The sequence below is a fragment of the Thamnophis elegans genome, chromosome 4, assembly GCF_009769535.1.
Source record: "Thamnophis elegans isolate rThaEle1 chromosome 4, rThaEle1.pri, whole genome shotgun sequence".
NCBI lineage: Eukaryota > Metazoa > Chordata > Lepidosauria > Squamata > Colubridae > Thamnophis > Thamnophis elegans.
In genome coordinates this window covers 4,559,178-4,584,768 of record NC_045544.1, presented here as the reverse complement: position 1 = coordinate 4,584,768, position 25,591 = coordinate 4,559,178, and the positions used below count along the sequence as shown (strand labels likewise).

At 42.6% G+C, this 25,591-nt stretch overlaps 1 protein-coding gene across 1 annotated transcript; it reads left to right on the top strand.

Annotated features, from left to right (window-relative positions):
• The first annotated feature begins 1,162 nt into the window (after positions 1–1,162).
• On the top strand, positions 1,163–17,343 carry LOC116507918 (glutathione S-transferase 3-like). The gene is made up of 7 exons (XM_032216333.1): positions 1,163–1,332; positions 6,184–6,297; positions 9,586–9,637; positions 11,658–11,790; positions 13,545–13,686; positions 16,163–16,294; positions 16,504–17,343. The coding sequence occupies exons 2-7, from the start codon at positions 6,211–6,213 to the stop codon at positions 16,648–16,650; spliced, it is 693 nt and encodes a 230-aa protein (XP_032072224.1). The 5' UTR covers positions 1,163–1,332; positions 6,184–6,210; the 3' UTR covers positions 16,651–17,343.
• Positions 17,344–25,591: the final 8,248 nt, after the last annotated feature.

Below are 25,591 nucleotides of genomic sequence, written 5' to 3'. Positions count from 1 at the left end.
TAATAATATAATATAATATAATATAATATAATATAATAATATAATATAATATAATATAATATAATATAATAATATAATATAATATAATATAATATAATATAATATAATATAATATAATATAATAATATAATATAATATAATATAATATAATATAATATAATATAATATAATATAATATAATATAATATAATATAATATAATATAATATAATATAATAAATATAATATAATATAATATAATATAATATAATATAATATAATATAATATAATATAATATAATAATATAATATAATATAATAATATAATATAATATAATATAATATAATATAATATAATATAATATAATATAATATAATATAATAATATAATATAATATAATATAATATAATATAATTAATATATATAAATAATAAAATATATAATAATATATAATAATAAAATAAAATGAAATAAAGCAATCCTGTATGTAGTTCCGGGCTTTTTAGCTAGGAGCAACTGCTCTTAATTTATATAATGCTGTATAATGTAACAGCGGGGAAATGGTAGCTGTGAAAGCTGCAAAAAAAGAATGGCAAACTGCCACGTGCAGCGCCTCACTTGGATGTGTCTGGAGTCTTGGAAGCTTGACTACCCTACGTTCTCCTACAAATGGACCTTGAGCTTGTTTGGAGGTTCTAGCAGGGGAGCGCAGCTATCGTATACCCTTGACCGAAGATCGGTACACTCCTTCTATCTGGGATGGTCGTCACTTCCACCGAGCGCGCAGCTTCGGGAGGGACGCACATGGAGCGGTGAGGGAGGAAGGGGACACCCGCCTAGCCAGCCAGATCAGCCGAATCAACCCTGGCGATCAATGGGGTGACAGATGTCGCAGCCAGATCGCCCTCACATCCGAAGGAGAAAGGAGACCTCATAAGTATATGAAGAAGAAAACAAGGTTACCTTCGAGGTTACGGTGGCACTAATTTTGCGCATTTAAAAAGAAAATATGTAGTTATCCTTGCATTGGTAGATAGAGACGGAACGGACGGCGATGTCTGTACCCTGCAGAATCCGTCTCCGCCGTCCTTAAACGCGTCCCCATGAAGCTTTGAGAAAAATGCAAAATAGCCGTCTTAAGCAACTCCTCCTGGCGGCTCGTCCCCGCCCTCCTCCCAATCTGCTGGGGCGGGGGAGGGAGCCGCGCTCGGGATAAATCGGAGCTGCGGCGGCGACTCCCGAACGTTGCGCAGAAGCGAGCAGGGGACGCGGATCGCGCTTCTCCCGTTCTACGCTCGGTCGGGAGCAGAAGGCTTGCGAAGGGGACCGCGAGGGGCTCGCCTGCTCGGAGAGGTACCTGATCCTGCACCGAGCACTAGGAGTAGAAGGGTGGGTGGACGGTGGCTTGCTTGCTTGCTTACAGAGTTGCTTGATTTGACCGTGGGAAAAGTTTTGTTTGAGTGAAGGTAATTCTTTTTTTGGGGGGGGGGGGCGGTGAGATGGAGCCGCAAATACGGAGGTTAAGCCGGGGGGGGGGGCTTCATCCCCTTTGGGCGTCCCAACACGCCGGAGGGTTTCTGAATTTAGGCTTTGCAACCTGAAGTGGTCATGGGACAGATTGCAGGGTGGGTTAAAAGAGAAGGGGGTACAGACACTAGAACAAGGGGGTCTCCAACCTTGGCAGCTTTAAGCCTGGCTGACTTCAACTCCCAGCTGGTTGGGGGATTCTGGGAGTTGAGGTCCTCCAGGATTAAAGTTGCCAAGGTTGGAGACCCCCTGTACTATAGAGTGCCTTCACAAACAGGAGTTTTTAAAAACTTTTTTCTTAAGAGTCCTTCCTTCCATTTTCCTCCTGTCCTCCTTCCTTCCTCCTTTCCTGCCTTTTCCTTCCTTTCCTTCCTCCCTCCCTTTTCTTCCTTCCTTCCTTCCTTCCTCCTGTCCTTCTTCCTTCCTCCTTTCCTGCCTTTTCCTTCCTTTCCTTCCTCCCTCCCTTTCCTTCCTTCCTTCCTTCCATTTTCCTCCTGTCCTCCTTCCTTCCTCCTTTCCTGCCTTTTCCTTCCTTTCCTTCCTCCCTTCCTTCCTCCCTTCCATTTTCCTCCTGTCCACCTTCCTTCCTCCTTTCCTGCCTTTTCCTTCCTTTCCTTCCTCCCTCCCTTTCCTTCCTTCCTTCCTTCCTTCCTTCCTTCCTTCCATTTTCCTCCTGTCCTCCTTCCTTCCTCCTTTCCTGCCTTTTCCTTCCTTTCCTTCCTCCCTCCCTTTCCTTCCTTCCTTCCTTCCATTTTCCTCCTGTCCTCCTTCCTTCCTCCTTTCCTGCCTTTTCCTTCCTTTCCTTCCTCCCTTCCTTCCTCCCTTCCATTTTCCTCCTGTCCACCTTCCTTCCTCCTTTCCTGCCTTTTCCTTCCTTTCCTTCCTCCCTCCCTTTCCTTCCTTCCTTCCTTCCTTCCTTCCTTCCTTCCTTCCTTCCATTTTCCTCCTGTCCTCCTTCCTTCCTCCTTTCCTGCCTTTTCCTTCCTTTCATTCCTCCCTCCCTTTCCTTCCTTCCTTCCTTCCATTTTCCTCCTGTCCTCCTTCCTTCCTCCTTTCCTGCCTTTTCCTTCCTTTCCTTCCTCCCTCCCTTTCCTTCCTTCCTTCCTTCCTTCCTTCCATTTTCCTGCTGATTTCTCCCCATCCTTCCCACGTCTCTCTTAAGAAATTCCCTGGGCACCGAATCGAGTCAAACTTGGAAGTGACATTTCGTTTCTGAAAGAGAAGAGCGCTAACCAGGCTGGGTTTTTTTAAAAATGAAAACCCAGCACTGTGCAATGGTTTTATCAAGCCAGCACTGCCTGTGCATCGGTTTTATCAAGCAGACACCGCCTATGTTTTATCTATTTTTTTTAAAAAAATGAAGTGAGCGATGTCCTTTCTTTGCAAGGCTCCGCTTAAGCATTCCATTTAGAATGGAATTTGCCCTTTTTCTCTCTCTCTGGCTGCCCTCATCGTTTCAGATGAAGTTCGTAAAAGCCTCTGAGATGCGTCAAGACTTTTTGTGCGCACATTTTTTGCTCCTGGCTCCTCTCTTCCCGTAAAGAATACAGTATTTAAGATCTTATCTGGAGCGTGGTAGATATCGCACTGGCTATGCTCAGCCCCTGCAGTCAAATGACTGGTAGATGCCACACACCCAAAGTCATCTTCGGTTATTCCCCACGAAACAGTTAATAGAGTTTCAAACAGGGCAATACGTTGGCTTTTCTACCTATCTGCATATTTCTACAGCAGGACAGCCAATCCTAAAAATAAATGCTACATCGTGAGTTCGTTCTCTCCGTTGCCATCCATGAAGATGACAGAGAAAATCAAATATTAGCAGGCCAAGGGAGTGACTTCCAGATCTCCTTTTCAAATCTTCCTTTCTGCTTATGAATCGTCGGGCATCTGATCTTTATCTATTTTTTAAAAACAGCTTCAGTAGCCACCCCTTCCACTCATATGGGAATGGAAGTAGTTTCTCACAGAGCCCTGGCACTAACGCTAACCTTAAAATAACCACCTCCCTCTCAAGAGAAAATAGTACTTTCAAAAACAAGACATTTTTTAAGTGACCAGATCTTAAGAGGCTCCCCAGATCTTCTGTGGCTCCTCTGGAGCTTAAGTGGTGCCAGACCAGTGATTACTATCCTAAAGCTTCTGCTGCTTTGCCACCTCGTTGGCATAAGTATCACAATTGTAATACTCGGTCACTGTTCTACCACTCTTACTATATTGCTCGATCGATTCAAAGCCTCTCATCTTACATAGGAAACTCTGGGCAGCTGATACAATTGAAAACCAAAAAGGAATAAAGAGTTATAACTCAATAATTTAAAAAAAACATTGGGGGGAGGGGGGGAGTTAAAGCAATTCAAAATGTAATTTGCCAGAGGGGATAATCTGTACAATATCTAACAATACAACTAGCTAACAGGTGCCATAAAAACACTGGACTCCCCTTCCCCCCCACCAGGTCTGAAGACGAAACCATGCCTTAAGGGTCTTTCAAAAGGCCAATAAGGTGGAGGCCCGCAGCAGAACAGGTTCTCCTCCTGGATCCGATCAGATGACATTCCTTAGTAAATGGGAGCTGTACTATGCCTTTCCTTCGGACCCCGATAGGAAAGATAGATGTAATTGAGAAGAGATGGTTTCTCAGATAACCTGGCCCTTATGCTAGGGGAATTACCGGCTTCTTGAATTGAGTCTGGAGGGAAACTGGAAACCAGTGCAACTCGTAGGTCAAAGGTGTTATCTGGCACCGATCAAGGAGTACACACAACTATTCCCTTCTACTGCATTTTGCACCAGATTGTCGGGGAGAAATTGGGCGAGCCAGGGGCAAGAGTCAAGCGGATAATGAGTCTGAGAAGATGAATGTTAGATGTGGACAACAAGATCCTCACGTGAAGAGCTCGATTAGCTATTTTATTGCTCATGCCTTTTAACACAGGAATATTCCCAGATTAGTCATTTGCGTCTGGGCCAGACTAGATATGGTGCATTCAAGAGAGGGGAAGAGGGGGGGGGTCAGACTTTGCCCTCTTGTACTTACATAAAGGATTCCAGGCTAATTCCCTGCTTGACTCCTCCCCTGGCTTGCTAGTCTCTCTCTGACACAGTTGTAGCTTGCAAATGTTCTTCCAGACCAGCCCTGTTAACGGCATGTTACAGTAATCCATTATGGAGAGGACCAAGGCATGAGTGACCGAGAATAGAATAGCAATAGCAGTTGGACTTATATACCGCTTCATAGGGCTTTCAGCCCTCTCTAAGCGGTTTACAGAGTCAGCATATCGCCCCCAACAACAATCCGGGTCCTCATTTCACCCACCTCGGAAGGATGGAAAGCTGAGTCAACCGTGAGCCGGTGAGATTAGAACCGCTGAACTGCAGATAACAGTCAGCTGAAGTGGCCTGCAGTACTGCACTCTAACCACTGCGCCACCTCGGCTCCTAAAGAGGAATGGAGAGAGTACAGAGCTCTGCAGGACCCCACAGAGTAGGGAGCGAGGGTCCTCTCATTCTGATCGACACTGGCTGAGAAGAGAACCTCCCTGGTGGAGGAGGAGACCATCATTTCAGTGATACTGAAGGCCACCAAGAAGTCAAGAAGACCCAGGGTGAATGCAGCATTTCCGTTCTGCTCTCCATAGAGGTTTTCCAAAAGTACAACTAATGTCTTTTCAGTCTCTGAACAGGAAAGGTTGGATACAGGATGAAAATTGTCCAGTATGGAGGAGGAAGGAAGGAAGTAGAGAAGGAAGGGAGGGAGAAAAGAAAAGAGAGAGAAAACAAGGTGGTGTCATAGCAGGTGCGAAGGATGGTAAACAAAGCATTTCAAACCATACCTTATAACCTTTCAAATGGAATAATAACATTGTGGGAATTAGTGCCGATCACCTCCCATAGACCAATTCTATCACACAGGTTAGGTCTCCTCCGGATTCCATCTGCCAGCCAATGTCGGCTGGCGACTCCCCGGGGGAGAGCCTTCTCTGTTGCAGCTCCAGCCCTCTGGAACGAGCTCCCCGTGGAGATCCGGACCCTTACTACCCTCCCGGCCTTCCGCAAAGCCACCAAGTCCTGGCTGCTCCAGCAGGCCGGGGGGCCCTCGATATATCCAGCCCCCCGGAGATTGTGATTGTTGTATATTTTAATATTGTTAGTGTATTATTCCCCCCTCCCTTGTTTTATTGTAAGCCGCCCGGAGTCCTTCGGGAGTGGGCGGCATACAAATCAATAAAACTATGAACTATGAACTAACTAGTTGTTTAGCAGAGTGATGCCATTTGGGGAAAAAACTATCCTTGTGTTTAGTTGTTCTGGTGTGCAGTGCCCTATAGCATTTTTTAAAGGGTAGAAGTTGAAAAAAATTATCTGAACTGCCCTGTATGGTGTCAAGTCACCGATTTTCCTGTACTGGGAGCCATTGCTGGGAGCATAAACAACAACAAAAAGATTATATTAAATAGTATCAGTATATCTGTTAATAAAACTGTATTTAACTGTGTCTTCTGAAATATCTTGATCTGCTCAATTAGTTTTACTCTGCCATGCCTTTCCTGTGTTCATGCAACAGAATCCCCTGAGTCCCCTCAGGGAAAAGGGCGGCCTATAAATCCTAATAAAATACTGAAAATAGAATGATCCCATCATTAATTTTTGTTCTTTGTTTTGTTCCCCCCTCAGGCCCCCACCCCAGGAGATTCGGAAACGATGGCTGATAAACCTAAATTGTATTATTTTAATGGACGAGGCCGAATGGAACAGATCCGCTGGTTGTTAGCAGCTGCTGGCGTAGAGGTCTGTGCTTCCTTATTTATAGACCCAGAAGGCTGTCGGAATATTTTTTTCCATTTTTTCTCTCTCCAAAAGGATCATCTTTTGGAATTTGAAAAATCAAACTATTTTCAAGGAAGGATCTACAGGTAGTTCTCAACTTAACAAGCATAATTTTGGTTGCTAAGTGATACACAGTTCACATGATGAAGTGAGTCATCATGTGACCGGACCTAATTTTGTGACCATTTATGACCATTTTTACCACGGTCATCCTTAAGTGAACCCTGCTTAATGATATATTGTTAAGTGAGTCTGGCTTCTCCAATTGATGTGGTTTGGCAGAAACTGCCTGGAAAGGTCACGAATTCCAAGCACACAACTCCAAGACACTGCAACGTTTGTCAATGTGGGGTAGTTGCCAAGGGCCTGAATTGTGATAGCAATAGCAGTTCGACTTATATGCCGCTTCATAGGGCTTTCAGCCCTCTCTAAGCGGTTTACAGAGTCAGCATATTGCCCCCAACAACAATCCGGGTCCTCATTTTACCCACCTCGGAAGGATGGAAGGCTGAGTCAACCTTGAGCCGGTGAGATTTGAACAGCCGAACTGCAGAACTGCAGTCAGCTGAAGTAGCCTGCAGTGCTGCATTTAACCACTGCGCCACCTTGGAACATGTGACAACGAGAGTAGCACAACAGGCATAATTTTGAGGATGGCCCCTTTTTCTGAGGCCATCATAATTTTAAATTATCATTAAATTAGCAGTGGTAGAGCCAAGGGCTGCCTGTATATTATGCATTGTGAATGTTTTTTCTGGCCCTATAATATCCTGTTCTTTTCTTCAGGAAGCTTAAACACAATAGAACTGACTCCTAATAACCCTGCAAGTATTTTTTTCCCCCCTCTTTGCAGTGGGAATGGCTTGGATTTTGGAAAATATAACGCTTGTTAAGAATCCAAACAGTCATGTTGTAGATTTCCGACATAACCAGCTCTTGCTTCCTCAGAATCCTCAATTCCAAGTTAGAGATGGGTGATTTACAGAATACCCTGAAGTGAGGACAGGCAACATTGAGAAGCAAAGTGCAATGCTTAAAGCAGGGGTCCACAACCTCCGGGCTGCGGCCCACTCCTGGGTCTTGAGCTGTTCAGAATTGGGCCACAGAAGTGACAGGCGAGCACACACACATCCTCACTTGCAGGAGCAGCATACTTGTACGTACCCCCTTTGTGCGCAAATGAAACTGCGCGCACACACGCATTTTCCTGCTGCTTGCAGGGAATCATCCCCTCTTTCCCTCCTTCCCGCCGGTTCCACCACAAAACCGCAGTAGACAGCGCGTGTGACTAAAGCGCGGTGACAAAACCGCACCATCAAAACCGCGCGACAACAGCGCGCCGACAGAAGCGCGCTGTAACATAACCCTAAACCTAACCCTAAACCTAACCCTAAACCTAACCCTAAACCTTACCTTAAGTTAAATCGCGCTTCTGTCAGCGCGCTGTTATCGGCGCGCTTTTGACATAGCGGTTTTAGCGCCGCGGTGTTGTCGGCGCACTTTTGACGTTCGCGGTTATGTCGTGCCACGCTTCCCACCTACCCACCTAGTCATTTCAAGAGTGAATTGTTTCCTGCAAAAGCCCCCTCCCCATTCGCTCCTCTTTTGTTTCCTATGAGAGGGGCCGATCACCTCCAAGGTGTGGCTTTGCCCCCAAGTTGACCCTGCTTTCTTAGTTGTTCTTGTCCTCTGGAAGTTCTGCGCATGCGCACACTGGGAACAGGCTCCAGCTGTTCCTCTGCCTCACTGCTGTCTAACTCCTTCTCTGCCTCCGATGCAGGGCACTTGTCTGAGCTTTCCTCAGCCCCCAGGAGTGGCCCGTGTTCCTCCCCAACCTTCTCACTGTCCGACTCTGCTGCCAGTTCTGCTGGCCGTTGGCGGGCCACTACAAGTAGAGATCAATGTAGGACACAACTGAGCCCAAAATTTATGTAGTTAAGCAAGACAGTTGTTCAGTGAGTTTTGCCCCATTTTATGACCTTTCTTAACACAGTTGTTAAGGGAACCACTGGAGTGATTAAGTTAGGTTCACCGACAAATGCACGCTCGACAAAAGCACGCCGACAAAATCGCGGCGAGAAAACCGCGAGGTCAAAATCGCGCCCACAGAAGCGCGCCGACAAATGTGCACCGACGAAAGCGCACCATCAAAAAACAACATAATAACCCTAACCCTAAACCTAACCCTAACCCTTACCTTAACCCTAATCGCATTTTTGTGGGCGCGGTTTTGTCGCCGCTCTTTTGTGGGAGCGCTTTCGACGTCGCGGGTTTCTCGCTGCGGTTTTGTCGGCGCGCTTTTGTCGGGCGCGCATTTGACGGGTCACGATTAAGTTAGTAGCATGATTGTTAAGTGAGTCTGGGTTCTTCAATAAATATATTGCTTGTCAGAAGGTTGCAAAAGATGATCACATGACTCAATACCCTGCAAATATCATAAACATTAGTCAGTTGCCAGGCGTCTGAATTTTAATCACATGACCATGGGAATGCTGCAATGGTCGGTAAGTGTAAAAAAACAGTCATAGGTCACTTTTTAAAATGCTGTTGTAACTTCAAATGGTCACTGAGTGAATTGTTGTAAGTCGAGGCCTGCCTGTACATCAGGATTTTCCTTTATGAGCTCTGCAAAAGACTTGAGGGCGGAGTGAAATGCGCCATGATGTGTGCAGTCTTTTTTCTATTGTTCAGTAATGCGTTTAATAGGGGCAATTTTGAGGATCATGTAAGAGGCTGAAAAGTAGGATAAGCATTTTGAACCCCACAGTACGTGATTTACAAGATTAATAACGCACAATTGCATCGTTTTGTCTTGTAATGCGCGCACTTTACTACTGTAGCTTTTTTTCTAGCTATTTGTGTGGATCTGACTTGCATAACCCAAAAAACTGCATATCAAAACTCTTGGTTGTATTGCAGAGGAAAGAGCCAAATTTCAAGGCACTTGAATGACTCTGAAGTTTTGCCTTTTTAAAATTCTATCAGCTGGCAAGTATAATTCAGATAACAGTTGGCTTGCAAAAACCTGGCTTACTAAAAGTTACTTTTTTCAAATGCACAATATTCAGTATAAATATACAAGCCTCCCTAAAAGATAATTCAGTTCTGTTCTGAGGTACTCGATGTTCAGTTGTGGTTATTTACAGGCAAAAGTTCGGCAATTCTTCTCAGTGGATTGCGCTCAATCGTGAACAGAGTTCTAGAATTCTGAAAACAATTCCCTCTGCATCTTTTCTTTCTGTCTTTCAGTTTGAAGAGGAATTTTTAGAGACCCGAGAACAATATGAGAAGCTCCTTCAAGGTTATTTGTGATGAAACTGCAAATATTTGGGTGTACCGATAGCACTGAATCTCTGCTTGGATGGAAACAAACAGACGTTGTAATTCTTGAGTGATGGAGAAGAGCTTGTTCCTGAAGAACAATGCATAATAAAAATGGTTACATTTTTACTCAAACATAATCCATCATGACCCAATGCAAAGTTGGGAAGCCGAAGCCTTCTAAGCCAGGAATTGTCCAACTTTTTTAGACCACAAAACCTGTTAGTTAAAAATCCCCACCAATGTCCCCTATTAAGGGGACCTTCCAGATGTTAAATTACAGCTCCCAGCCAGACCAGTGGTGAAGAGTGCTGGGAGCTGTAACTCAACATCTGGAAGGGCATAGGATCTCTGCCCTTGAACATGTAAATTATCCTTCATTTGTTGGATCAGTTTCACCGTGGCACGACAAAACTGCGAAGCCCTTATCCACGGAGACATAAGCGCGTTGCTAAAGCTGCGACGTCATCATCGCACGTCATCACCGCCGCGACAACAGCGCGGCAACAGAAGGGCGCTTTAAAACGGCGCCGTGGCAGAAAGCCGATTTCAATTAAGGTAAGGGTTAGGATTAGGTTTAGGGGTTTGTTTTAGGTTTAGGGTTAGGTTTAGGGTTAGGTTTAGGGTTAGGTTTGGGAATGCACGGATTTGCCCTCTGCGATTATGTCATCGTGGTATGGTCGCGTTTTTCCTTAGCGCTTCGAATGGCGCGAATTAGTTTTTGCGCTTATGTCTCCGCGGATAAGGGCTTCGCAGATTTGTGGTGGAACCCAGTTTCACAATATCAAATCTATGTTTCTTAGATTTATGAAGGTACCATCTGAAGCCCCCATCAACAGATGTTAAGAACCTGCAAGATTTTATATTTAGAATAACTACAACTCTTATTTGCTGATCTATGTTCTTGCAGGAACTGAATGTGCTGTTGGCCTGGCTTTGGAATACAATTCTGGCTCAATGGCTTGGCTTGACTTATTCATTTTTTAAAAAAAATACACCATTTATAATAGAATTAAGTCTTCGTTTTAATTGTCTTTCGTGCCTGTGTGTCTATATATTGTGTATTTCTTTGTCTCTTAAATATCTCTGGTTTTAATTCTGGTTTTATGTTTTATTGAATTGAATTGAATAATAAAATTCAATTCAATTCAATAATTCAATATTGTAATCCAGGGAGACAGTTGTAATACAGATGGAACATTATGCTGTATTCTTCCTAGCCTTGAATGCTACACTCACGGCCTTATTTGGGCAGCTGTAACTGAATATGACTATGTGTTTATTTTTCAAAACAACTGTTCGTACTTCTGGTTGGATGACCAGTACGGCACAGAACACATCTGTTTGTATTATTGAGCTAAGGTTATTCTAATAACAAATTGAATGAGGCTCTAAGAGAACATTTCCACATTTTTACATTGCAAACAGAATATAGAGGTGCATTTTTGTCCTGTAACTTTTTAAATAGGGCTCTTGTTTCTCTTGGCACATTCCTTAAATCAGCTGTGTTAAAATCCCTAATATAACCAGCTGTAAGGTAGCAATAGCACTTAGACTTATATACCATTTCACAGTGCTTTTACAGTCCTCTCTAAGTGGTTTACAGAGTCAGCATATTGCTGACACTCTGATGATTTTGTCTAAATAGAAATCTGGGAAGTGGAGGGAGGGATTCATGCAGTGCGTTGAATAATGATATTATTAGTTGTATGAAATCTGTTGTGGTCTTGTAAATCATGTTTTATGTCTTAGCATATTGGGATGAAACTATCCTTATTGCTTCATTGAGCATCACGAGGTCTTGATATATTGTGCAGATCTAATAACAGAATAGCAAAACCCAGATCAGTTGAATGAACAATTTCTTTATATCAGTGTTCTAGCAATAATCCGGAACAAACCCCAAATGACCTTGGCTTCTCCTGGCTTCTGTTGTAAAGTAAACATGTGCTTTGCAGGCAGAGTATTTGACATTTGCTGTGTTTTCCTTCTTTCCAAAGATGGCTTCTTCATGTTTCAGCAAACACCCATGGTGGAAATTGACGGGATGAAGCTGGTACAGACACGGGCCATCCTCCGTTACATTGCTACGAAATACAACCTGTATGGGACGAACCTGAAGGACAGAGCATTGTAATGTCCCCACTGTATTTTTAGCTAACTGGAAATCCCAGTCGGAGCCCTGTCTATTGTCCTTGCCTTTGATTCAGTCACATAAGAGGATCCCTCTCACTGCAATAAATTGTGGCCCACTCCTCAAAATACTACATGGGCTAGTCTACCATATTAAACCATAAGGCTTGTTTAGCAGCACATGCTAGTTTTGCTTGCAAGCCCATCAGTGGTGGGTTTCAAAAATTGTTCGAACCTACTCTGTGGGTGTGGCCTCCTTTGTGGGAGTGGCTTGCCGCCCATGTGAACGGATGGGAGTGGCTTGCCGCCCATGTGACCGGATATGAAGATGCCGGCGACACTTGTCAGAACCACCTTAAATTACCTCACACCTAGCACTGGCATGCATAAGAATAGGATGTAAACTTCTTTTTTAAAAGGCATCTTTGGGTTGCGTTAAAACAACTTCAACACGCACAATGTTTTCTGATTGCACCACAAACGCAGTAGTCATCCTTACCTTTCACAGAGGCACTGAGTTTTATAAATATGAGCATGACAGTGTAGAATAATCATATCCCAGGGACCAACGGTGGGTTCAAAAAAGTTTGGAAGCTCTTCTGTAGGTGTGGCCTGCTTTCCGGGTCCACTGGTGGAACCTCTTCTAACTGGTTCGGTAGATTTGATGAACTGGTTCTACCGAATAGGTGCGAACTGGTAGGAACCCACCTCTGAAGCCCATGCAGCTAACAGAACACCTGTGGTTTTGCCAGATAGGCTCCATTATGTTTGTTTATGTGGTCCCCCCCCCCCTCCCGCAATTTCTTCTGGGAAGCTGAAGTGGAAGCACAGCTTGTAGGACAGTTGTTGGTGGATCCATTGGGCAGAGCCATGCATGCAGAGCTATTGCTGTTACTAAACAAACTTTGTGGCTTAACGCAACATACAGGTGCAGCTTCTCATGTTGGCCTGCAAGCTGGGAGTAACTCAACCACTGGGCTAGGATTATGCTTCAGAATTCTTCTTTGCTTACGCCAAAGGAAAATTTACCAAGGCTGGTCCTTGAAAGGCAACTTTCCTTGTGTGTGTCTTTAGTTATTTGAATTACAGAAACTGAAGTGGTATGAACTTCTTCCAGGGCTATGCATAGCTACTATAGCCATCTATAGTATTACTATTGCCGGCTCACCGACAAAAGGGTGACCGACAAAAACGCGCCCGATGAAACCGCGGTGACAAAACCACGAGTTCTAAACCGCGCTGACGAATGAGCGCTGAAGCGCGCCGACAGAAGCGCGCTCTAAACATAACCCTAACCCTAAACCTAACCCTGACCCTAACCCTTACCTTAACTTAAATTGCGCTTCTGTCGGTGCGCTGTTGTCGGCGCGTTGATGACGTCACGGTTTTAGCGCTGTGGTTTTGTCGGCGCACTTTTGTCGTGCGCGCATTTGTCTGGTCACGCTCTTGCCACTGGTCACCTGGAATCCAAGGAAGGATAAACTTCTAGCAGCTGCAAACCAAGTTTTTAACTCTGGTTAAAATTACATTTCCTGGAAGATTTGCTCATGTGTAGCTAACATTTGGGGACATTCAAATTTTAGAATTTTTCTGCAGTTATTGCGTGTTCTTTTTTTTCAGCGTGATGCCCAATTGGTGGTCTTGCTTAGAGGGCATTCTGGAAAAAAAAAGGACTCAAGAATTGGAAGTCATCCACACTTGATAGAGTTGTAAGACAAGCGCTAAAACTGATGGAGGATATTCTGTCTTCCTAGGATTGACATGTACGTGGAAGGAACGACGGACCTGAGTCTCTTTATTTTGTCCTTCCCTTTCTTGACACCGCAGGATCAAGAGCGCCAACTGGTTACCATTAAAGATAAAGCAACAAAAAGATATTTTCCAGTTTATGAAAAGGTAAGTGTTACTAAAGAAATGTTTTTAGTTCAATGATCACCCACCATAGCTTCCAGGTGTTTTACAGTTGCACTGCAACTCCAACAGTCTCTTGCCTGGGTGGAAGTGTTGGAAGGAATGAAAACATCTGGAAAGCAATAGCAGTTAGACTTATATACCACTTCATAGGGCTTTCAGCCCTCTCTAAGCGGTTTTACAGAGTCAGCATATTGCCCCCACAATTTGGGTCCTCATTTTACCCACCTCGGAAGGATGGAAGGCTGAGTCAACCTTGAGCCGGTGAGATTTGAACCGCCGAACTTCAGCTAGCAGTCAGCTGAAGTGGCCTGCAGTACTGCACTCTAACCACTGCACCACCTCGGCTCCACCTCGGTCAGGTCCCTCACCTCTGTTTTACAGCAGGGATGTGTAGTGGTGGATATTTTTTTTCTGTCTGAAGCCTAGATGTCTTGAGAGATGTGCTGAGTCCTACACTCAGAAAATATGTATATCCCAGAATAGAATAGAATAGAATAGAATAGAATAGAATAGAATAGTTGGAAGAGACCTTGGAGGTCTTTTAGTCCAACCCCCTACTTAGGCAAGAAACTCTATACAATTTCAGAAAAAAGGTTATCCAATCTCTTCTTAAAAACTTCCAGTGTTGGAGCATTCAAAACTTCTGTAGGCAAGTTGTTCCGCCGATTAATTGTTCTGTCATGAAATTTCTCCTTAGTTCTAGGTTGCTTCTATCCTTGATTAGTTTCCACCCATTGCTTCTTGTCCTATCCTCAGGTACTTGGGGGAATTAGCTTGACTCCCTCTTCTTTGTGGCAGCCCCTGAGATATTAGAATACTGCTATCATGTCACTCCTAGTCCTTCTTTTCATTAAACTAGACATTCCAGCAACTGTTCTTTATATGTTTTTGTCTCCAATCCCATAATCATTTTGTTGCTCTTTTCTGCACTCTTTCTAGAGTCTCAACATCTTTTTTATGCTGTGGTGACCAAAACTGGTTGTGGTATTTCAAGTGTGGCCTTACCAAGGCAGTATAAAGTGTCATTAACCCTTCACGTGATCTTGATTCTATCCCTCTGTTTATGTAGCCTAGAACTGTGTTGGCTTTTTTGGCAGCTGCTGCACACGGCTGGCTCCTATTTAAATGGTTGTCCACTAGGACTCCAAGATCCCTCTCACAGTTACTACTGTTGAGCAAGGTACCACCTATATTGTACCTGTGCATTTCGTTTTTGTTGCCTAAATGTAGAATCTTACTCTTTTCACCTTTGAATTTCATTTTGTTAGATAGGGCCCAGTGTTCAAGTCTGTCAATATCCTTCTGTATCTTAAGCCCGTCCTCTGGAATGTTGGCTATTTCTGCTAGCTTGGTATTGTCTGCAAATTTGATGAGTTCCCCATCTATCCCCTTGCCCAAATCATTGATGAAGATGTTGAAGAGTACTGGGCCTAAAACAGAGCCTTGGGGTCCCCCACTGCATACTTCCCTCCATGTAGATGCAGTTCCATTGAGGACTACAGTTACAACTCCATCTGTCTAAGCCACATTCTTATCAGGTAGTAGGTTATGGTCTACTTTATCAAATGCCTTACTGAAGTCCAAGTAAATTATATCCACAGCATTCCTCTGGTCCACTAATTTTATCACTTTGTCAAAGAATGCAATAAGATTAGTCTGGAATTATCTGTTTTTGACAAACCCATGTTGGCTTTTGGCTATTACTTTGTTTGCTTCTAGGTGTTCGCTGCTTCATTAAACTGTGGAAGGATATATACTGTAATTCTTAAGTGCTGTTGCTATAATGGCAAGGGAAGCCCGAGGTGGCGCAGTGGTTAGAGTGCAGTACTGCAGGCCACTTCAGCTGACTGCAGTTCTGCAGTTTGGCTGTTCAAATCTCACTGGCTCAAGGTTGACTCAGCCTTCCACCCTCATCTCATTTCTGGGTGAAATGAGGACCCAGACTGTGGGGGCAATATGCTGACTCTGTAAACCGCTTAGAGAGGGCTGAAAGCCCTATGAAGTGGTATATAAGTCTAACTCCTATTGCTACAAGAGCCGAGGTGGCGCAGTGGATAAATGCAGCACTGCAGGCTACTTCAGCTGACTGCAGTTCTGCAGTTTGGCTGTTCAAATCTCACCGGCTCAAGGGTGACTCAGCCTTCCATCCTTCCGAGGTGGGTGAAATGAGGACCCAGACTGTGGGGGCAATATGCTGATTCTGTAAACCGCTTCGAGAGGGCTGAAAGCCCTATGAAGCGGTATATAAGTCTAACTCCTATTGCTATTGCTATAAATATGGCTATAGTGCTCCTTCTGAGTAATATATGGCAGTGAAACCATCATTTCAACATTTGTTTTGCACACTAAACAAGGGTCATTCATTTCTTAATTAACTCATAGAAGATCTCTCCACCAGGACCTTGGAGACCACTGAATGGCTGCTGTTAGATTTGGTCTAATCCTCTTGTCCTTACAGGTGCTGAAGGATCATGGACAAGATTTCCTTGTTGGCAATCGGTTTAGCTTGGCAGACATTCACCTCTTTGAAACTATTTTAATGGTAGAGGAAAAAGTCCCCACTATCCTGAATGAATTTCCTCAATTGCAGGTATGGGAAAATAACTGAAGTATTTATTTACTACTATATCTTAGTATTCCTTTAAATTTAAAGCCTATGTCATGAGCTTGGAGAAGGATTTTACCGAATGGATTAAACGTGGTCAGTTTTACGTGTGTCTATTGTGACTTGTGTCATAATTGTAGCATTTTGATTGTTTAATGCCCAGTTGATGAAAGTGTTTTCAATCTCTCCACTAGGCTTTTAAAACAAGGATTAGTCACATTCCCACAATTAAGAAGTTCCTGGAACCAGGAAGCCAGAGGAAACCTATCCCTGATGGTAAATACGTGGAGACAGTGAGAAATGTCCTCCAGATGTATCACCAGCTGAAGCCCAATCCTTGATATTCCATCAAGTTGTTCTGATGTTTTCAGTTACAGAATTTTGTAATACGCCCAAGACCAAAGCCATGCTTTCACATTGGAGACACAAAGTTTGCAAGAGTATCGCACAACCCTTGCAAGATGGATTATAGACTGTGAAAATAGCTTCTTTTGTAGATGATAGTTGTAGTAAAGAAAGACGATCAAGATTGTAAAGGGGTTTGATATAAGCATTTTGACTGATCAAGATCAACGTTCACTAAGAGAATCATATTTTTAAGAAGGGGTGTTTTAATTCTAGATTATATGTAATCTCTGTTTGGGGTGTGTGTGTGTGTAACTCAATAGCCTTCCTGAAATTATACGATTGAGATTTAGTGAACAATCTCCAAAATAGGAACTCAGAAGTTTTGTTAGAAAACGAAATGTGGGTGCGTCATTTTCCTATCAAGTAAACCAAGGATGAAAGCCTTTTGAAGAAACTCCGTCCCACCATTCAGCATAATGTTAAAACATAGTTACCCAGGCAACTGCAGCCTTCATCACCACCACCAAGATTTTTATGTTTTTTGTTAAAATGTGATCTATCAAAAGTTGCCTGCTTTTAAAGGGTATTGTGAATCATTGCATTGTATGAAGAACCATAATATTCTTACTAGTCCGATAAAATAAAGCTTAACAAGAAACAGGGAAAATAAACCATTTTCTATCTAACATTGTATTTTATTATCAAAGGTTTCGATAATGGTCGTTCCAACTTTCTTCTTTTCCCTTTCTCCTGCCTTTTTGTTGTCCCAAACTATAGCGTGTTCCTTGATTCTGATTCAAAGTGGTTTGCAAATTTAGCCATTGTGGCATATGCAACGAACCGTGATTTAGCGCAGTGTTAAATACACCATGGCATAAAAAGTGCTTGAATACATTTAGGATTGAAACATATATATCCAGATTTCCATAGTATTTTATCAATGTCTTAAAAGGTATACATGTCAATATTTTAACACATTTACATTTAAATTGTGGTATTCATTATCATGATAATAGTCATGGTGACTATTATCATATTGGCTTGTTGCGGCCGTGCTTTGGAATTTTATTCTATTCCTAAACAGCTGTTTTTCTTGTACAGAAAAATATTTTTTGCCTGATTGCTCGTTTCTGATTTTATCATAGTCTCTTGATCTTGTAATCTTTTTATGAGTGACAATTATAGATAAAACATAGTGTAGTTTTTAGGACCATTTATTCATTAAACTCCCTGAATGCAATTTACAGTTTTATAATTCAAGAATACCTACATCAGGCGAGTATTTTAGAATCTTAAGCATAATGCATAGGATTTCCAAGAGTATCATGATTCGTAGGTTAAAATGTAGGATTCCTTTCACACAATTAACTAATGTAACAAATGAAGAAAATAGCTTTCAGTTAAAAAAAAAAGGAAGGGTAAATTTAAGGAAGCAGTATAACCCTTCATCTAAAGCAAAAAAGGGCCTCTTAAGAGAGCCAGCATATCCCGTCTTCTAAGGCCTTTAGCATTTTTCTTCTGGACTCTGCCAGCTCTCTTACTGATTAATATTCGGGTTAAAAAATATGTCTATCATAACTAGTGACACATCTAACATAACTCTCATGCACATCTGTGTCAGTGGTGGGTTTCAAAAATTGTTGGAACCTACTCTGTGGGTGTGGCCTCCTTTGTGGGAATGGCTTGCCACCCATGTGACTGAATGGGAGTGGCTTGCCGCCCATGTGACCAGATATGAAATTATGAATTAGTACTTAGGTCGGTCAAAGTAGCTATTCAGAAACTCTGGCATTGAAGTATGCAAGTCTTAAAGCTGTCAAGTTAACAAGATCCTTGCCAATGGTGGGTTTCAAAAAAATTTGGAACCCGTTCTGTAGGTGTCGCCTGCTTTCCGGGTCCAGGTTCCCGGTGGAACCTCTTCTAACCGGTTTGGTAGATTTGACGAACCGGTTCTACCGAATAGGTGCGAACTGGTAGGAACCCACCTCTGATCTGTGTGCATACACTCCCACTACATTTCTTTAAAAAATCTTGTCTTTTTTTTAAAAAAATAAAGTCATGTCTTGTGAAGTTACATGCCAATAATACACTTCGGCACTTAGGAAAGGAATAAAATGCTTAATAAAACTTAAGGTCTCTCTTTGGGGGGGGTGCGGTGGGGGTGTGTGCCTTTTGGCGAGTGTCAACGCCTGCTGACTGAATTAATCCCTGCAGTTTTCGTGCCAAAATTATGGAAGTTAGCCTTCAGAGGGCTAAGAGTAAGAGGGAGTGGCTGGCCCAAGGTCACCCAGTTGGCTTCATACCTAAGGCAGCACTAGAACTCTTCTGATTTCTAGACTGGCGCCTTAAAACACCGCACTATAATATTCTGTTGCCATCTAATGGTTAAAAGATGGCATTTCATGATTGAATTAGCCATAGCAATAGCAGTTAAGACTTGTATACCGCTTCATAGGTCTTTCAGCCCTCTCTAAGCGGTTTACAGAGTCAGCATATCGCCCCCAACAACAATCCGGGTCCTCATTTCACCCACCTCGGAAGGATGGAAGGCTGAGTCAACCCTGAGCCGGTGAGATTTGAACAGCCAAACTGCAGAACTGCAGTCAGCTGAAGTAGCCTGCAGTGCTGCATTTAACCACTGCGCCACCTCGGCTCTATTAAGAACACTAACATCGAATATTTTCAGCAAAAGTATTTCATGCAGTGCAGTCATGTGATGTGGTGCTTTATAACCATGTTAACTTAAGTCGCGGTAGTTCTAGTCCCAGCTGCTGTTAACCAAGGATTACCTGTTAAAAAAAAGCCAAGCAAATAAATTTATTTATTTATTTATTTATTTATTAGACTTATATACTGCTTCATAGGGCATTCAGCCCTCTCTAAGCGGTTTACAGATTTTTAGCAAATTGAGTCAGCAAATTGCCCCCACAGTCTGGGTCCTCATTTCACCCACCTCGGAAGGATGGAAGGCTGAGTCAACCTTGAGCCGGTGAGATTAGAACCGCTGAACTGCAGATAACAGTCAGCTGAAGTGGCCTGCAGTACTGCACCCTAACCACTGCGCCACCTCGGCTCCAAATACACTGGAATAGCCTTGCTTATAATACCTTCAATACTGACTGGCTCCCATTTCCATTCAGGAACATTACAGCCAATTGTCCAGAGAATTTGCAGTAGAAAAACGATCCGAGCCACAAACAAGGTCATTTATCCTATAGTCCATAGAAGCGTATTAAACCACTCCCTTAAAACATTTCTCAGAATGTTGAGTTTTTCTGGTGCATCAAAATATATGATTTCCTAATGTCTAATTAGTTCTTCTATTGACTACCTGTGGCCAGGATGAAAATCAACAAACTCAGTTCCTGCTCTCTGTCTCCATTCCCCACCCCCTCTAGTTTATATAGAGGAAATATAGAGACATCCTTTTCAGACATTTGTAATTAATAATTCGTAATTTAATGGGTTTATATGCCGGGGGACTCAGGGTGGCTTACAAATACGAATGCAAATAAAATAACATACAGGGGGCGAATACAAACAATAACAAACAGTTTAAAAACCCAACATACATCCGGTTTAATTGGGGGGTTGAACCTGATTTGAATCAGCAACCCCAGGCCTGCCGGAACAGCCAGATTTTGGTGGCTTTTTGGAAGGCCGCAAGGGTGGGAAGGGTCCGGATCTCTGCTGGTAACTCGTTCCACAGAGCCGGAGCAGCTACAAAAAAGGCTCTCCCCCGAGTGGTCGCCAGTCGGCATTGTCCGGCCGACGGCACCCGGAGGAGCCTAACCTGTAAGTTCTTATTGGACGTTGGGAGGTGTGTAGCAGGAGATGGTCTCTCAGATATCCTGGTCCAGTGCCATGTAGGGCTTTAAAGGTAATCACCAGCACTTTATAACATGTCCGGAGACTAATAGGGAGCCAGTGCAGCTTGCGGAGGATAGGTGTAACACGGGTGTACCGAGGTACACCTGATATCGCTCGCGCGGCTGCATTCTGGACTAACTGCAGTCTCCGAACACTCTTCAAGGGCAGCCCCATGTAGAGTGCATTTCTCAGAACTTAGCCAAGATACCTATACTGTGTTACAATCGCTTTAACTTTGTGATTTCATGATTGCAGACTTGGGAAAATGTGACAAAATATTCACCCTATTTTAGGCCTTAGAGCAAGAATTTGTGAAATTCCTTCCATTAAGAAGATTTTGCAGCCAGCAATCCAAAGGAAGATCCAGATGGAAAGTTTATAGCAAAAATGAAACACTGAAGTTTCCCCCCCAAACATTGAATGTGTACAAAAAGAAAATTAAACCCAATGCTGGTTTGAGAGTATGTGCTAAGAAATGTATCATTTCATAACAAACTAACAGCCATAAAGAAATACATATTGGTTTACTTATTTATTTAAACAATACTATCTTATTCCACCATCAAGACAACAAACAATAGTCATTTAATTTCCATTTTTGCTTTAATGTGAACATGTACTGATTTTAAAAAATAGAAAAACCAAGATGCACCTAAAGTATAAAAAAGTATCATGCAAGTAAATAGAAATAATTATACAAATATCAGTTATAGTTTCAAAACAAGATGTTAACAGAGTGCTGATAGAAAAGGAATTCATACTATTTAGATGTCACTCAAAAGCATAAAATATTGCATAGTTTTGTATAAAAGCCCATTGTAATTTATATGCAGAAACTGTTATATTGGTTTTTTTATTTTAAGGAAAAGTTATTACATGTTATTTGCTTTAAAAAAATTGGGATGTAGAAAGTAACCATATTATCACAAAATTGTAAACCACGATTTTTGTCTTAGTATAATAATCAATGGTGCTCTTGACTCATAAATGTGAAGAACTTAAGTGTAGATTTTTTGCTATAGGGAACATTTAAGGCATATTTCTAAAATATTTTCTCAATATTCTCACTTAAGCTCCCTTGTAAGGTTTCTGCTTTGTTAACATGGTATTTAGCATGATCAATATGATTTATGAATAATACTCTTATTTGTGAATACATTTTGCAAATTTGGAACTTGCTAGGAGTTATAATTTTACTCGGCATGGGATCATCCAAAATCCAACGCTTTGATGCTGGAAAGGCGGTATGAACCCAGATTTACAAATGGATCACCACTATCTATTTGCTCTGTTTCTGATTTGACTATTGATGTCATGGAAAGGCTGTCAATATTACTGGATATGGGGCTGAGAACAACCTGTAATTTATAACGTTGATTCGATGCAAGTCTGTGGAATCACAGACACAAATGCACTAGCAGTTTGGAGGTGGCTACCTATTCTGATCCTCTGGTGCAACACACCTCCCTGTGCTACGTGTCAACATTTAAACCAACAGATGTCTGATTGTACTTAAGCTGCCTGTCAGTCACAGTTTTTATTTTGCTGTGTGGCTCATCTTGATGCATATAAAACAGAATTTAGTCCTAGCGATTGAGAGATGGCATTGTTGGATAGCACTGCTGATCCATTGCAGGGAGTCAGTAGGAGCATTTTGCCAAGACTTCTAGACGCAGGTTTGAATAAAGTGATACCTTATTTATTCCAGCTCTCCTAAAGGCATTATGTGCCCAACACGTGTTTGCTCCTTGTGACAATTACTGAAGATAGCAATGCAAAGTATTAAGGAAAAACCCTCCAGGTACCACGGTGCATCTCTAATGTTGCTCTCCATTCTGACACGGGTTTAATTAAGGTGGAGTTGAGTATCTGGCTAATCATCTTCATGTGTTGACTGACATTTATTTTTATCCATAGGACTAAGCTTCTTATTACTAGCAGATAAGATATCTCCTAGATACATGGTACATGTATGCCTTTTTCCAAGAGACTCTCCTGCCCCTGTATTATGAACAAGCCAAGGGAATTCTCACACAATATACATTTCTGGGCATGGAAAGCAACCAGTCTTTGCGGCCCAGGATGTTTTCCTTATATTCTCAGACCAAGATATTTAAATTACATCACGGTATCCAAGCTGAAATAAACTTCGATTCTCTCTCTCCTGATTTAATGCGCTAAGAAGCTACTCTGGAAGGCAGATATATTATACTGTATTATATTGATGTTTCTAATAGGAATATTAAGACTAATCAGGCATAAAAAATCCAACTCATTCTGACACCTTCTATATTCAGAGTCTTCTTTCTGATCAAATGGATTTCTACCTTCCTGGAGTTTGCCAAATTTGGTTATGGTGACAGGAAGATAAAAATCAATTCTTTTAAAGTCTCACATACCTTAATATAGCAAAACTGGTTAACTCTCAAATAACTGAATAAGTACATACTTCTAGAGAGTTCTTACTTTTTGCCCATTTCTCTTACGATCCTAGTTTTACGTTACAAGTACTAAATTCAAATGACAGCCTGCTTCCTAATTTATAGAGAGTTTACATTGGTAACAATGATGTAATATTATTATTTTATTCTTTCAGCCTGTATTTTCATATCTGGTCTTCCTCTTTTACTTTTAAACAGTTTGTTGATTGTTCTGTTCTTTACAGGTAGTCCTCAGGTTGTGACAGCAATTGGGACTGGAATTTTCATCACCAAGTAACGCAATTGTAAAGGGTTCCACCACAAAACCGCGTTCGACTAAAGCGCGCTCGACGAAACCGCGTACCTGACGTCATCACAGCGCGACGAAAAAAGCACGCTGTGAACGCTAAAGCTAAAATTAACCCCTAAACTTATCCCCCCTAAACCTAACCCTAAACCTAACCCTCAACCTAACCCTCAACCTAACCCTTAACCTAACCCTAACCCTCAACCTAACCCTAAACCTAACCCTTACCTTAACTTGAATTGGCTTGCTTTCAAAGCGCTTTTTAAAGCGCCCTTTTTTCTCCGCGGTCGCTGTTGTCGCGCTGCTGATGACGTCAGCGACGCGGTTTAATCGGGCGCGCTTTAGTGGACCGCCACGATTGTAAAGTGCTATGTCATGTGCCCACATTGTTTAGCAACAGCAATTTCGGCAGTCCCCTCTTGCTAATGTCATGTGAGAACGGCTAAGGTTGTTAAGTCAGAGGATCTGATGTGACCACGATGTGGAAAGAGGCCCAGGCAGGCTAGTAAATGAGAGTTAGGAATGGGCAGGAGGGTGTGGGGGCGAGTGCCATGAGTGGGCGCTACAGAATATGGGCAAGTGGGTGCTGCGGCTGGGCATTAACCAGGTGTGTGGGGGGGGCATAGGCGGGTTCTAGAGACTGGTAACAGAAGGACAGTTTGGAGTGCCAGTGGGCAGATGGTGGGATGGGGGCTATAGAACAGGAGTCTCCAACCTTGGCAACTTTTAAGATGTGTGGACTTCAACGGAGTTTCTCCGCCAGCCAACAGAGAGAAGTCCATAAGTTTAAAAGTTGCCAAGGTTGGAGACCCCCTGCTACAGAATATGGACATAGAATAGCAGTTATTTATGAATATTTATTCCAGATCCACAAAACGTTATTTGTAATTATGGGTTCCACCACAAAACCGCGCTCGACTAAACCGCGCCCGACTAAACCGCGGCGCTGACGTCATCAACAGGGCGACAACAGTGCGGAGACAGAAGCACGCTGTGAACCCTAAACCTAAAATTAAGCCCTAAACCTAAACCTAACCCCCCTAAACCTAATCCTAAACCTAACCCTTAACCTAACCCTAAACCTAACTCTTAACCTAGCCCTAAACCTAACCCTAAAGCTAACCCTAAACCTAACCCTTACCTTAAGTTGAATCGGCTTGCTTTCAAAGCGCTATTTAAAGCGCCCTTCTTTCTCCGCGGTCGCTGTTCTCGCCCTGTTGATGACATCAGCGACGTGGTTTAATCGGGTGCGGCTTAGTCGAGCGCGGTTTTGACGGGTCACGGTAATTATGCATGTTTAGAAACAAAAAAAGTAATCTTTTGAAAGAAGTTTCCATGGTGATGTGTATTTTAATTTAATCCTGCCATAAATGCCTCACTTTTTCCATAACGTAAGCTTTTCAAAACTGATACGAAAACCTGACAAATTTCTGAAGAGGATTCCAACCTAACAAAAAACAAAACAACCAACAGCTCCTTTGGTATTCCTTTGCAACACAATGTCGCGGTCTGAATTGCACCAACACCACACAATTATTTCCTAAACCTCTGTAAGCATGCCCCCCCCCCCCCGTTTTCTTCATCTGAAATAAAAACTAGCAAGAGGAATATAAGAGACAGAAATAATAAAATTAAATAAGACTACTTTCACTCCATTTATAACTGACTTTTTAAATACGTCTTTGTTTCAGTCAAAGGAATTGAAGAAATTCTGGGCAGATCATTACAAGGGGCTCAAGTGAACTGGCTCCTGAGACTTTTTGACCTTAAACCAAAAGAACTGAAGAGAGGAATATTAGTCTAAATCAGTGGTAGTCAACCTGGTCCCTACCGCCCACTAGTGGGCGTTCCAGCTTTCATGGTGGGCGGTACAGGTTTTGTCCGCTACTGAAGCACTTTCCTTTTTCAAATTTAATTGACTTCCCTACTTTATAAATCGGTTCCACCACAAATCCGCGCTCGACTAAACTGCGTCCGACTAAACCGCGTAGCTGACGTCATCAACAGGGCAACAACAGCGCGGAGAGAGAAGCACGCTGTAAACCCTAAACCTAAAATTAACACCTAAACCTAAACCTAACCCCCCTAAACCTAATCCTAAACCTAACCCTAAACCTAACCCTAACCCTTAACCTAACCCTAAACCTAATCCTAACCCTTAACGTAACCCTAAACCTAACCCTTAACCTAACCCTAAACCTAACCCTTAACCTAACCCTAAACCTAACCCTTACCTTAAGTTGAATCGGCTTGCTTTCAAAGCGCTATTTAAAGTGCCCCTCTTTCTCCGTGCTGGCTGTTGTTGCCCTGTTGATGACGTCAGCGATGCGGTTTAAT

What these genes read in the sequence shown, in the direction of transcription:
- LOC116507918 (XM_032216333.1), top strand. Translation starts at nt 6,211, where the DNA reads ATGGCTGATAAACCTAAATTGTATTATTTTAATGGACGAGGCCGAATG. An exon ending in AACCTGAAGGACAGAGCATT is followed by an intron (nt 11,791 to 13,544) that starts GTAATGTCCCCA and finishes CTGTCTTCCTAG; the next exon opens with GATTGACATGTACGTGGAAG. An exon ending in ATTTTCCAGTTTATGAAAAG is followed by an intron (nt 13,687 to 16,162) that starts GTAAGTGTTACT and finishes TTGTCCTTACAG; the next exon opens with GTGCTGAAGGATCATGGACA.